This window comes from Crinia signifera, chromosome 4, assembly GCF_055691185.1.
Source record: "Crinia signifera chromosome 4, ASM5569118v1, whole genome shotgun sequence".
Classification (NCBI taxonomy): Eukaryota; Metazoa; Chordata; class Amphibia; order Anura; family Myobatrachidae; genus Crinia; species Crinia signifera.
Window position 1 is genome coordinate 180,908,599 of NC_139220.1, and position 13,800 is coordinate 180,922,398.

The 13,800-nt window shown below is 39.7% G+C and overlaps 1 protein-coding gene across 1 annotated transcript in view; it reads left to right on the forward strand.

Annotated features, from left to right (window-relative positions):
- The window catches only part of GRM3 (glutamate metabotropic receptor 3), a 292,912-nt gene that overhangs the window by 180,649 nt on the left and 98,463 nt on the right, over window positions 1–13,800 (forward strand). The window contains exon 3 of the mRNA XM_083183089.1: window positions 2,218–3,067. Coding sequence (XP_083039215.1) covers window positions 2,218–3,067 — 850 coding nt within the window. The remainder of the gene's footprint in view (window positions 1–2,217; window positions 3,068–13,800) is intronic.

The following is a 13,800-nucleotide window of genomic DNA, read 5'->3' on the forward strand; positions in this document are numbered from 1 at the left end:
TCCAGCTCTCACTGGTGGCATATTTAAAGATACAGGGGCTTATTCTGAGTTGGGAGCAAAGCAAATACAAGTAACTGTCCTATGCATTGAAACCATGGCTATAGCTATTAGGGCCAATCCACACATATCTGGCATTAATGACATGTCTGACATTCATGTTGGAGATGAGGAGAATACATTGGCTTTGTTTGCCAATGTTTTGTTAGCTATCTTATACCAACCTATCACATCCATCCCACAATTAATGTTGCAATTTTGGAAATTCAGCAAATTGTCCAATTTTAAAATACATTTCTCAAACTCTAAAGCTCTTAACATGTCTTCTATTGTAAAAAGGTTTCCAATATGCATTTCAATTCTCCTGGTACACCACTCAGATAACATTTTTGGGGATTAAGCTGATGCTGACTAGGACTTTGTCTCAGTTGTTCTACATGTATTTTACCCCACTTCTTTCTTCTATATGTACTGATTATAAAAGCTAACTTTTGAAACAACTCTCTTGTCTAGGTAGGATTAATATAGCCAGAATGAATACACTTCGCAAACTGCTTTATGCTCTTCCAACTTTGCAAAAATCAAATGCCTGACTCCTGGTTTTGCTCACTTCACTTCCTGATCCATCATATTGTCTGGTTACGCAAACTACCTAGAATTAAACATGAAATATTGTCATGGCCCACCTGGATGGAGGTTTTCAATTTCTAGATATCAAAATAAATTATCATGCCATTCTCCTAAATAGAGTTCTTAAGGGGATAAAAAACTGGGACATAAACAATAGGTTACACTAGAAGGCTTTTGTATGCAACAACATTCAGAGATAGTCTTGTGGCTTTAAAACTTTTTCCTGTTTTCTTTGTCTAACTGATAATTTCACTAAAACTTTCCTTTTGAAAAGCCCTACAATATCTCCCCTTCATTTCTTCTTTGTTTGGCCCCTTCATTTCGTTCCTTGCTTTTATTTCCCTCTCACTTTCCCAGCCGGGTTATAACAAGTTTTATTAGGGTTGGTCAGCAAGGGACTACTTTGGGTGTTAAGCCTTTTCCCAAAATAAATGATACATTGCCCACTCAGACTTCTGAAAGTTCTTAAAAAGTTCATCCAATAGCATAAACCTTGCAGTAAAGGAAATAATTGGTTTTGTGCTGCTATGAGTCTACCCCCAGTCCCCTACTCATGTTGTGTCTGCACTCATCATTATCTAATATATAATGGACAAATTTATTTCTTAAATTGCATTCTACAGTACCTCAATGTGTGGATGGTGGAGGAAACACATACAAGATCTTAGTCCACTGATGTACTTCTGTATTCTGGCAGATATGCCCTGGTCTATCAAATCTCTGGGTGGGTGTCAATACAATGTCCCAGCAAATACAGAATACAATAGTACCCATGGGCCCTGCCTTCTTTCTACTAACCCATCCCCTGGTACCTGTAAATAAATATAAAAGTAATCATGTCACCTCCTTAGCAGCGCTGTATACTCAGTTCATTCTGTTCTATGAAAATCCTCAACACCTTCCATGCACAATGATCGTTTTTCAAAGCTTCATTATTTTATGCCTACGACAGATATATTCCAAGCACATAAGCCTTGTATTAGCAAACTACATCCAGATATGAAGTAGTTAATTTGAAAGTCAGATTATAAAATTCATGAATCAATTGGTGTAATGTTTTACGCTGTTAAATAGAGGATATGTTAGCAATATTACAGCAATACAATTTAAAACTAAGGTTTTTCTTTCTATGTTATTTATTTGGAATCAGTGCGTCTTCAAAATGATTCTACAAAACCTGTTAGGTTTCACTTCATGGTATCTCTTGTTCCTGTCACTCAGGAAATTGGGCACACTCTTCCTAGCTAACGTCAACACTATTAGGTAATTAGTGCCAGCAGTGATTCCTACTGTTTGCTGCAAAATGAAAAGTTTCATCCCACTGAGACAGAAAGAGAGATGCAACAGCTGCCACTACGACAATAAAGTCAGCATGCCCTAAGATTCCAACCATCTCAGAAAGTCCATGTTTTGTATATTGTGTTATTATGTTTAGCATCATTTATCTCTGTCTGCATTAGTTATTATCAGAGGTTAAAATGTAAATTTAGTTGTGTTTAAGGATCTGGATTATTTACCTAAAGCATTGGATATAACCTTAGGGAAAAGGTTGTACTATATCTTAATGCTTTGCTGATTTTGTATTTGCAGGTCGCTAATTTGCTGAGACTCTTCCATATTCCTCAAATAAGCTATGCTTCCACTAGTGCCAAACTTAGTGACAAGTCACGTTATGACTACTTTGCAAGAACAGTGCCACCAGACTTCTATCAGGCTAAAGCAATGGCTGAGATTTTACGTTACTTTAATTGGACATATGTTTCTACTGTTGCATCTGAAGGAGATTATGGGGAGACGGGAATTGAAGCTTTTGAACAAGAAGCAAGAATGAGAAACATTTGCATTGCCACTTCTGAAAAAGTTGGGAGATCAAATATTAAAAAGTCTTATGACAATGCAATAAGAGAGCTATTGCAAAAGCCAAATGCAAAAGTTGTGGTTCTATTCATGCGGAGTGATGATACCAGAGAACTTCTGGCTGCTGCCAACAGGCTTAACGCTTCTTTTACTTGGATTGCCAGTGATGGATGGGGTGCTCAAGAAAGTATTGTTAAAGGCAACGAACACATAGCCTATGGGGCAATTACTTTAGAACTTGCTTCACATCCCGTTAAAGAATTTGATAAGTATTTTAAAAGCCTTAACCCCAACAATAATCATCGCAATCCTTGGTTTAGGGATTTTTGGCAACAAAAATTTCAATGTAGCCTGCACAACAAAACTGAAAAACCATGTGACAGGCGTCTGAATATCAACAGTTCTAATTATGAGCAGGAATCCAAAATAATGTTTGTGGTGAATGCAGTATATGCAATGGCACATGCCCTGCATACAATGCAAAGAACTCTGTGCTCAAATACCACCCATCTGTGTGATGCCATGAGAACAGTAGATGGTAAGAAACTCTACAAGGATTACTTGCTGAAAGTAAACTTTACAGGTAAGTTTTTAATATAAGTACTGTGTTATACTCAAATAAAATAATTTTAATGAATGTGCTTGTTTTAAGTGAATATTTCATCTGCCTAAAAATGAGGTTGTAGGATAGGAAACATGAACCAGGGTACAGATGTTGCTCATGAACCTAATGATGACCCAAAGTACTGCATAATTAGAAGCTAATAACTTGATTGCTAACTTGGATTCCTTATGATTTCTTCTGAATGTTTAATAGCAAATACATTTTTAGAAAAAATAAAATCCAACATGTACATCTAATTTTACAACAATCCTTGAAACATCTGGCCCATAATATGAACAATTGGGACAAACCAAGACTATTGGTCACACAAGCACAAGCATCATCTCCAAGTGCCGGACCCTGATCACCCCTGCTGGGACCGCTGATTGCCATGCTGGGGGCAACCCCAGCACCAAGTTAAACTGCTGGGCTGCCCCCAGCCCCCGTGCACCCCCCAGCCCCCATTTGCGAGGTGAATGGATGCCGCACACAGGCATCCATTCACCTCATCCCTGCCGCCGCTGCTGTCTGCGGATGCTGCGGATGCTGTAGCGGATGCTGTAACCGTGAGCCAGGTCAGATGACCCGGTGTACCCATTTACACTGCCCTCTACCCAGGTCCTAGACGTGTTCAGGTTCAGGTCAGGACCTGGGTAGAAGTCCAGTGTAAAGGGACATGGGGTGACCCATTTACACTGCTGCTGACCCGGTTCTGACCCGCCGCTGACCCTTGTTTTTGTGGCAGTGTGCAAGGGGTAGAAACTAGCTCACCGCAGGTGATGGCAATCATACATTACCAGGGCAGTTCAGGATCAGAGCATTGTCTCCCTGAAGGAGAGGGTCAGGTTGGCAACCCTGGTCTGACAACCAGCATCTAATGCTGATGAAACCAAAAAAGAAAGACAAGCTTCTATATATGTAACGGCATTGATTTATTATGCCCATATGTAAACATCCTTGGGAAAAAGGCCACACGTAGGCGGATAACCTACATAGTATTATTCAACTGCACAGAGAGATATTCTGTACTTTTCAAAATGGTACAAATAGCACAAATGGAAGGTATGCTGCTGTACAACAATTCTGATTTGAACACCCCCTTCCCCCTGGCAGGATATGTTAGTCTTTTTCCTTCTCACCACAGGTGAACTGAATTGTCCACCTGTTCTTTTGATGTTAACATCTGTTAAACATAAAGGAGCTAATTAAGAGCTGGTTCCTTTGTGACTCTTAAAATACTGTATGTAGAAAAAGACAAGCAAAAAAGTTATACTGTTGTGTGTATGTTGAGTTAGGCATACATTAAGAATAATAAAATAAATAAGTGTTTTATACACTAGAAATAATAGTATCTTGGCTGTAAAAGTCCAACATTTCTTGTTTTACCCGTTAACACAGTGGGAGTTTTCTTTCCTGCAGTAGTTCAGATGACATGGAAATATTATGCAAAAAGTCAGCCATGACTTAATATGATATAGCTGCAATGCTAATTAATTAAATAGTATTAGCTAGAAAGGGTCATATTTCAATAAGCCAAGTGGAAGTGACTATAGTGCTTCTGATTGCCACCATTATCATAAGCCTTGCGTCAGCTCTCCTGTAACTAATTATATACAAGTTCATGAACACACCCCCACTGTATTCAAGTAAACATGAGCCATATGAAAAATTTGATCTTACACCAAAAGTGCGGAATATGCCACACAAAATGAGACCAAAAGTATTAATGGTCCTTTCACCAACTCAGGGTGTACTCTCTGAAGAGCTTACTTACTTAAAGGGGCCTATTCATAAAGTTAGTTATCAGGGACTGGGTGGCCCCTGATAATTAAGTATCCAACTCACTGTAACAGCAGTGGCTACAAAATCACTAAAGAAATTCAAAATTTCTCCAGTGTCCCAATAATTCCCATCACCAAGTCCAACTGAAGTAGCCAGACAGAGGGTCAGATTCTCTAAGCTTCAAAAGTGATAAAATAGAGAGTGATAAACAGCCAGCCAATCAGCTCCTGCGTGACATTTTTCAAACACAGTCTGTGACATGGCAGGTAGGAGCTGATTGGCTGGCTGTTTATCACTCTCCATTTTATCACTTTTGAAGCTTAGAGAATCTGGCCCAGAGCCTGGAAGGAAGTGGTCACACAAGAGTACCTCCATTTCAAATGATGCCACAAAGTAGCACAATCTTATCCACATTATACTGCACATAGGGGGTTATTCAGTGTAGATCGCTAATTAGAGTACAGTATTTGCAAATTGAACAATTATCAAACAACTACACACTTGCAGTATTCACATTCTGAGTGTGTGTTTGAGCAAAATTAGCTACTGAAAATGTGAATGGTATGATGTAAAGCAGTTGCAGTTTGAATGAGGGTAAGCTGGCATTTGGAGGCAGAAACATGGATGTGTCTTCAAAAACGCAGGCATGCCCAGGTATTTTTAAGCTGTATCTCTGACAACAGTGCTGACCACTTCCATCCTGTCTCAGTCATAGATTAGTGGAAGCCTCAGATCTACTCACATTTGTTCAGACAGCAAAGACAGTTTTTTTGTTTGTATTAATCCATGCTGAATTACCCCCCCCCCCCCCATAGTAGTGCAGCTTATACACATAGGCCCTCATTCTAATTGATTCGCCCCATTGCGACTTTGCATCGGGGACCGATGTAGATCTATGCATGCACATAAGCGAATATGCACATGTGCAGGTCTTCTCCGCCTGCACCCTCTGGGACTTGCACACTCAGCGAGGTGCCTTTCAGTGGGGTGGGCATACAGAAGGCGGGCAGGGGGCATTCGCATCCCCCCCAATGCGAATGGGTGTGGCTACATGGCTTCCAAGTTTGGGCAGCTTAAGTCACCAGATGTCAGCTGCCCGCCCTGTTCATGGAGCAGGGAGCCGCTAATCTAAGTCACCAGAGAGTGATTAGCGAGCACTTCAGAAATAATTTGATGGTCAGTGACCATCGAATGATTTCAGTCACCCACACAAGGATTTATGCATATGCAAATCAATAATTCGCAGTGCTGCAGGGAAAATATGTGAATAGCAAGGGCGGGTGTACAGGCGAACGGTGGGCATTGCTACAAGGCTCACTAAGCAGTGAAAGAATGCTGCTTTGCAAGCCTACCAGAATGAGGCCACCAGTAGTACCACTGCTTATTAATAGGGCCCATAGTAGTAGCACCCCTTAAACATTTTAGGGGTTAGTCTGGTTCACTCGCAAAGGCAAATTCACTCTCAGATGGACAAAACCATGTGCACTGCAGGTGGGGCAGATGTAACATGTGCAGAGAGAGTTAGATTTGGGTGAGTTATTTTGTTTCTATGCAGGGTAAATACTGGCTGCTTTATTTTTGCATTGCAATATAGATATCAATTTGAAGCTCACACACACAAATGTAACTCTCTCTCTGCATGTTACATCTGCCCCCCCCCCCTGCGGTGCACATGGTTTTGTCCATCTGAGAGTGAACCAGAATAACCCCCATTGCCCACAGTAGCGGCGCCGCTTATTCATATAATTCCCACTTCTCACTGCCAGGGCCTCGCCTTCTGTGGTGTCACCCGGACTTGCTGTGGGCAACAATGGCACCATCACGCTACTGGTGATGACGCTGGCCTGGGTGGATTTCATGGCGGCACATTGACCTAGTATGGACATCACATTGCATTGTTTTTGCGCATGCGCCAATCATGAATATTTTTTTCTAGCAAATTCTTTAGATCCGCTGGTCAGTGACCATCGCATGAAAAGATTCTAAGGCAGAAGTCCAGCCATCCACCTGACCCTCTGCGGCAGCAGCAGTAGCTGCAGTACATTGTCCCCAGAAAAGCAACAGCAGGATGGTATAGATATGGTGAATGCTGGGCTCATCTGCACTGCACATCACACATCACAGTGTGTTGTATGGTTCTTCAAATATGGATAATAATGTGGACCAGCAGGTGCCCCCTATTGCTTTCCAGCAGCACATGGTATTTCACTAAAGGGGCATACACATGGGGCGATTTCATCATTTGTAGATCGCTTAGAATTGGATCACTCCATGTGCATGGCCTCCGGCAAAGGCGATGCACGGTTCCAGGCGTCGTTATTGCCTGATTAGATTTTGACTGCATCCGTGAAAGATCACTCAGCACACATCTCTGGTGCATCGCTGTGTGCTTAACTAGATTGCTCAGTACAAAGCTCCCATCACTTTGTGTGTACGGAGCTTAAGTGTGAGGCAATCTATTCTTTTAATTGTAAATAATGGCATGCATTCATAAACAAATATTATAAAAAAGAAGAACAAAGGAAAAAAATTGAGCAAATGTAACATATCCACCTAAAACGATTGGAAGTGTAGTTCTTTTAAAGCATTACTTATGTAAGTAAAAATAGTTTAATCCAGCACATAACCACTCCTGTTAGAAAATATGAACATCCATCACTTAAAAAGTAACATTCCAGGAGCATTTATCTGTCTCCTGGGTGCTATCGTTATCGAATAATATAGACAGTGGAACAACCAAAATCTTAAGAACTTATTTAATTACCATATAAGTGTAAAAAAAATGGATTTACTTTTACTTGTCATCTTCCTTATTAAAAAAAAAAGCATTAAACAAGAATTAAAAATATTCATATCATACAGTTTAGATTTGCTCAGCTCTTCCAAAACTTTTATTTGGCACTTTTAAAAAAAAGCTCCAACACAGAAAAGTAATAAAACTGATTGAAGAGACAAGAAACGTGTAAAAAAAATAATCAACAGCTGGAGAACAAAATCCATTAAAATGCACAATCCGGTCATGCATAACTAATGTGGAACTAATACTACATAGGCATTACATTTGGAGTCCGCACAACTTTTAATTATTTTTCTTTTTTTTTCCCCTAACTAAAACACAATTATTGCTGTATGAAAAGATTGCTTTAATATAAGCACCTGTCGTAATGTTCTCTTAAAATACTCATTAAAATATACGTTTATCATTATTAAAATTCTCTGGGGGTTATTTAGTATGCAACACATTTCAAAGCAGCCAAGTTGTTAGCAGTATAGAGATCTAGATTTAAAGAGACCAAATTATAAGTATAATTACAAAACTTGGAGTTTTATGTATGAAGCAGTGGGGGAAGGAAACCAGTCCAGAAGTTGTCCATAGCAACTAATCGGCATCTACCTATCATTTTATAGGATGTGCTTGATAAATGATACCTCAAAGATGACTGATTGCTGTGGAGAACTTGTCCAGTGGTCCACTTCTCCAATATTTTCACTTCTTGATACATCAGCCCCATGGTTTTGTGTGTAATTGTATTGCCCCCTTTAGATATAGAGTCCAAAACAAAGAAATAAAAACTGTACAGTAAATGCTTTGAAAAGCACCACATAGTTTGAATTACCACCTGGGGTCATTTATGAGCATGAAAAGATGGGGAGATAGGAAGAAGTGTAGGCTTACTTCTGCAGGTGAACTATACACTTTATGCGACCATTTGTAGGGTTGTTTTGCAGTAAAATTACTGTGCTTGTGGAAAAAGTAAAAACCATTACCCTTAAATAATTACAGCATGTATGTGGGAGGTTGAGACAAAAAGAAAGTGAAGGCTACAGCACAAATATGCAAACTTTACCTTGAAAGATTGAAACTCCAAAATATATCTCATGGCGTGAAGAAAATCTTGTGTACAGTACGTGTAGGCACAACAGGATATGCATTACTCTTTTACACCACCATTTTACAGAGAACCCCTTCTGACTGATCAGTTTGCACACCCACAATTGCTGCCTTATTACTAATCTATTTATATATATACAGTATATATAAGCTACATAAAATACTGAGGGGGAAATTTACTAAAGGAAATTTGTAAAAAATAGGTGTATTTGTATCCAGAAATACACTTATTTTTGACATTTACTATCCCGAAAATACGGCAATTCGTAGTCGCTAGTTGATGTGCTAGCAATACGACTACGAATTGCCGTATTTTCGGGATAGTAAATGTTAAAAATAAGTGTATTTCTGGATACAGATACACCTATTTTTTACAAATTTCCTTTAGTAAATTTTCCCCTGAATATCAAGTGCTCCACTCTTCCATATTTGCATACATATAGTCAGTAACATCTATGCAGAAATTTCTGCATAAAGTAACAAAAGATGAACAAAAACATTTTGTGCTCCACATTTTTCCCAATTCTAAGTTATCATTAAAAGGTACCAAAAAATATATAAGTAACTATTGATCAGCTGGAAAAGAAACACCCATTTTCATTGGCATTAGGGCTGTTACCTTTTATATAAGTCTCCATCCAGCAATAGCTTGCACCAAGAATGGGTGTGGATCGTATTGTCGACCTGACTTAGGTCGACAGTCATTAGGTCAACACCGTTGGGTCGACAGACAGCAAGGTCGACAGGGTTCTAGGTCGACATGGGTGAAGGTTGACAGCTGTCTAGGTCGACATGGGACAATGTCGACATGGGTTTAGGTCGACAAATGCGTTAGGTCAACATGGGTTAGGTCGACAGGTCGTGAGGTCGACATGGTTTTTTTTCTTCACTTTTTTTACCTGAATGTCGACACAGTCGACATGGACACAGTTGGAAGTCAACGTAGTCCCTCGCATAGCTCGCTTCGCTAGCAATGCTTTGGGCACACTACAGTATTTTATTCTCCCACCATCCCACCACGCCCTAGTGGATGGTAGGGCATGAAATACCGCCTGTCGGCACATGTCGGCTCAAAAAACAGTGCAAAAATCCATGTCGACCTTTGCGGGCCAAGGTCGACATGACTTAAGGTCGAATTTGCATAAAGGTCGACATGAGGAAGGTCGACTGGTCATAAGGTCGACATGGGTTTGTCACTGTTTTTTGATCCGAATGTCGACACAGTCGACATGGACACAGTTGGCAATGAGAATCGGACCCTCGCATCGCTCGCTTCGCTCGCGATGCTTCGGGCACGGTGCCTCGCTGCGCTCGGCACACTATTTTATTCTCTTACCACGCCCTAGTGGATGGTAGGGCATGAAATACCGCCTGTCGGCACATGTCGGCTCAAAAAACAGTGCAAAAATCCATGTCGACCTTGTGACCTGTCGACCCAACGGTGTCGACCTAATGACTGTCGACCTAAGTTGGGTCAACAATACGACCGTATCCCCCAAGGATAGCCTTCGCTGATTACTTCCTATATAACAAGGATAGTGGCTGTACAAGATCTCATCCTGGCAATAGCAGTGTCACTGGAGAGGAAACAAGAATGTTTATTATTAATATAAAGCATACTTTTATTTGAAGATATAGGGCCTGGTTCAGAGCTGGTTGCAGTTTTTCCAAACTGCAACCTCCACCTCAACCTCAACCTCCACTCACTGGGTCTCTCCCCACAATGTGCCCTTCTTGACTTTCAGGGAAGTGTACTGTACATGGAAAAACAGGACTGGCTGCTGAATTAGTAAGTGCTTCAGTTCCTTCCAAAAATTCCCATTATTTCCACAGAACTAAAGATACTTCATATAGATCCTATCTCAGGTAGCTTGCTTAAGTCTACAGGGTATATGTGCATTCTGCCCAAAACATCAATATCCCGTAATGCTGCATATGGGTAGTTTTGAGTAAGGTTTTTTGAGCATAGCTACGTATGATCCTTCAGTCACTGGTCACAGGATGCATGTGGTTTGAGGCCAGAATAAACGTAATACATAAAATGCACAATTTCACAGATTCTTTTCTTAAAAGGTTAATGAACAAAAAAACCATTCCAACGGGAGGAGGTTCGTTTGCCCACATTCAGAATGGGTAGCGATAAGAAGATCTGTAGTGAGCAACAGCTTTGCGGTTGAATGATCCAGTAGTTTCTGGCTTTTTATTTCTCATAGGAGATGTATTGTATTTTCCAAGCCCAGCTTATATATAGGAAAGCTCATTTCCAAACATTGCCACCAGTGTAAAAAAATATTGAAACTAAAGTGATATTTCCTCTCACACTCATGATTAGTGTATGACATACTGTAATTGAGGAAATCAAAAATTATTAAATGAAATGTATAAATGAAAAAATTAGCATGTGTTGGTGATGGGGTTTTTTTGTTTGTTTTTGCAACATGGCAAAAATGTAAATATTTAATGTGCAATGTACAGCAAAATAATTCACCAGGTCAGGTACTCCATGGTGCTCTTGCCAACATCAAAGTGCTCCATAATGGTTGCATATTAGTTGGTGGAGCACTAGACTCTGGATGCTAGTCTTCAATATGTCATTCATATTATGTGGATGCATAATTCATTATTTGGTGACTTGTGAAGCCTCTGTATTAAGCTGAAATATGATCATTACAGATCATTTGTAGTCCTGTGCCATTAAAAAAAATAAAAGGACACCTTACTATGAATATTATTATTCTTTTTATTATTATTACATTTTATATATACGGCGCCACATGTGGTTCACAGCACCATACATAGGGCACATAACTATTTAATTCTTATTTATGAACAGTTTCTTATATAGCGCACACATATTCCGCAGCGCTTTACAGAGAATATTTTGAACAATCACATCAGTCCCTGCCCCAGTGGAGCTTCCAACTATATTCCCTACCACATGTACACACAGACACACAGACATTCTAGGGTTAATTTATTGGGAGCCAATTAGCCTACCAGTATATTTTTGGATTGTGGGAGGAAACCGGAGCACCATGAGGAAACCCACGCAAGTATGGGGAGAATATACAAACTCTGCACAGTTAGAGCCATGGTGGGAATCAAACCCATGACCTCAGTGCTGTGAGGCAGTAATGTGAACCATTACACCATCCGTACTGCCCAACTAGAACAATACTGGGTACACAGGACTAAACCTAAGAGTAACTGAAGAACAAAAACAGAGCACAGACAACAATTAGCAGCACAATTCTTAGTACACAATACAGCTGAGATGTAGGGAAGCAGAGGAATAGTCTGCATGTTACCAGGGGCATGTTATCATTGGTATGGATGAATGAACACAAGTAAGAAGAGATGTGGCTATCGATGGTAGGTGAGTAAGAGAGCGGTAATTGATGTGCAAGAGAAGAGTGCTATGACAACAGGAGGGAAGAGGGCCATGCTCCAAGAGCTTACAATCTAGAGAGAATTAGATTTGGGTGGGGTTCGACTTCAAAGTGAAATCTATATTAAAGCAGACAGTATTTACCCTGCACAGAAATAAAATAACTCACCCAGATCTAATTCTCTCTGCACATTTTACATCTGTCCCCCTGCAGTGCACATGGTTTTGTCCATCTAAGAAGGATTTTGTCAGAAAGAGTGAACTAGAATAAGGCCCTAAGTGTGTGTTTAGCAAAGGACACCTTCTTTTTTACATTATGTATAAAGGGATCTACAGTATATTTGTCATGCCTTAATCATTCAAAAATATCAAGGTACCCACATTTATAGATTATGTGTCTTTATTTTATATTTTAAAGATTTATAACTGCTCTGATCCCAAATAAAATGATTTCGCTGACAAGTTTTTAAGCTGTGACACACTTTGCTTCAGCCATAGCAGCAAGTGGCCATTGTCATACGCTTCAATAGTTGCTGCATCTGGGGCTCCACCTCCTCCATTCTCCTCCTCTCAGTGGATTCCTCCGTAGCAGAGAGGGCCTGTTCCTGTGATAGACACAGTGTCACTGTAGGACACATTGGCACAGTTTTTTGCGCATACATCTAAATTGTATTGTGCATGTGCCGCAATGGTCTTGTGGCAGTAGTTGCAGTGAGGTTTCAATTGCAATATTTTCACTCCTTTTTAATGCTTTTTTATAGGAAGGATGACAGGTTTGTAAAAGTAAATCCATTTTTTCACTTATATGGTATTTAAATAAGTTCTTAACATTCTGGTTCTTCCACCGACTGTATTTTTCGATAAGGATAGCACCCAGGAGACAGGTAAATGCTTCTGAAATGTTACTTTTTAACAGCTGGATGTTCATATTTTCTAACAGGAGTGTTTATCTGCCATTTTATACTATATTTATTCACACAAGAGATGCTTAAAAAAAACTAAACTTCCAATAGTTTTAAGTGAATATATTATATTTACTTAAATTTTTTCTTTGTTCTGTCTTTTTTATATAACAGGTTGAGTATCCGTTATCCAAAATGCTCGGGACCAGAAGCATTTTGGATAACTGATTATTCTGTATTTCGGAATATGTTTATATTTCAATGAGGTATCTTGAGGACGGGACCCATGTGTGAACACAAAAAGCATTTATGTTGTATAAACAGATCACATGAAATATTCACAAATATATTTTATTTGTGTGTGAAACAAGGTTTCAAAACATGAAATGTGCTGCACATACATTTTGTACTAGATCTCATCTCATTGCATTTCAAAACCTATACAATGCGATGGGATCTAGTCCAAATTGTATACAATAATTGTACCGTGTATGGGCACCTTAATAAGATTTGCTGTAGCAACAATTTTTAAGGACACATCTGTGCACAATCAGAGGATCTCCTAAGGATATAGTGGGCATCTCAATACAAATCCGAGTGGCAATGGCATTTGGATATTGCTAAACAGCTGCTGCATACTCACCTCCATACTTTCACTTGAGGTGTACTTCCCTACTTTGCTGCCCCCTCTTCCTTGTACAGATTTTTGGAGCCTCCCTGCCATTCCGTAATGTTAGGCAAGTATGCC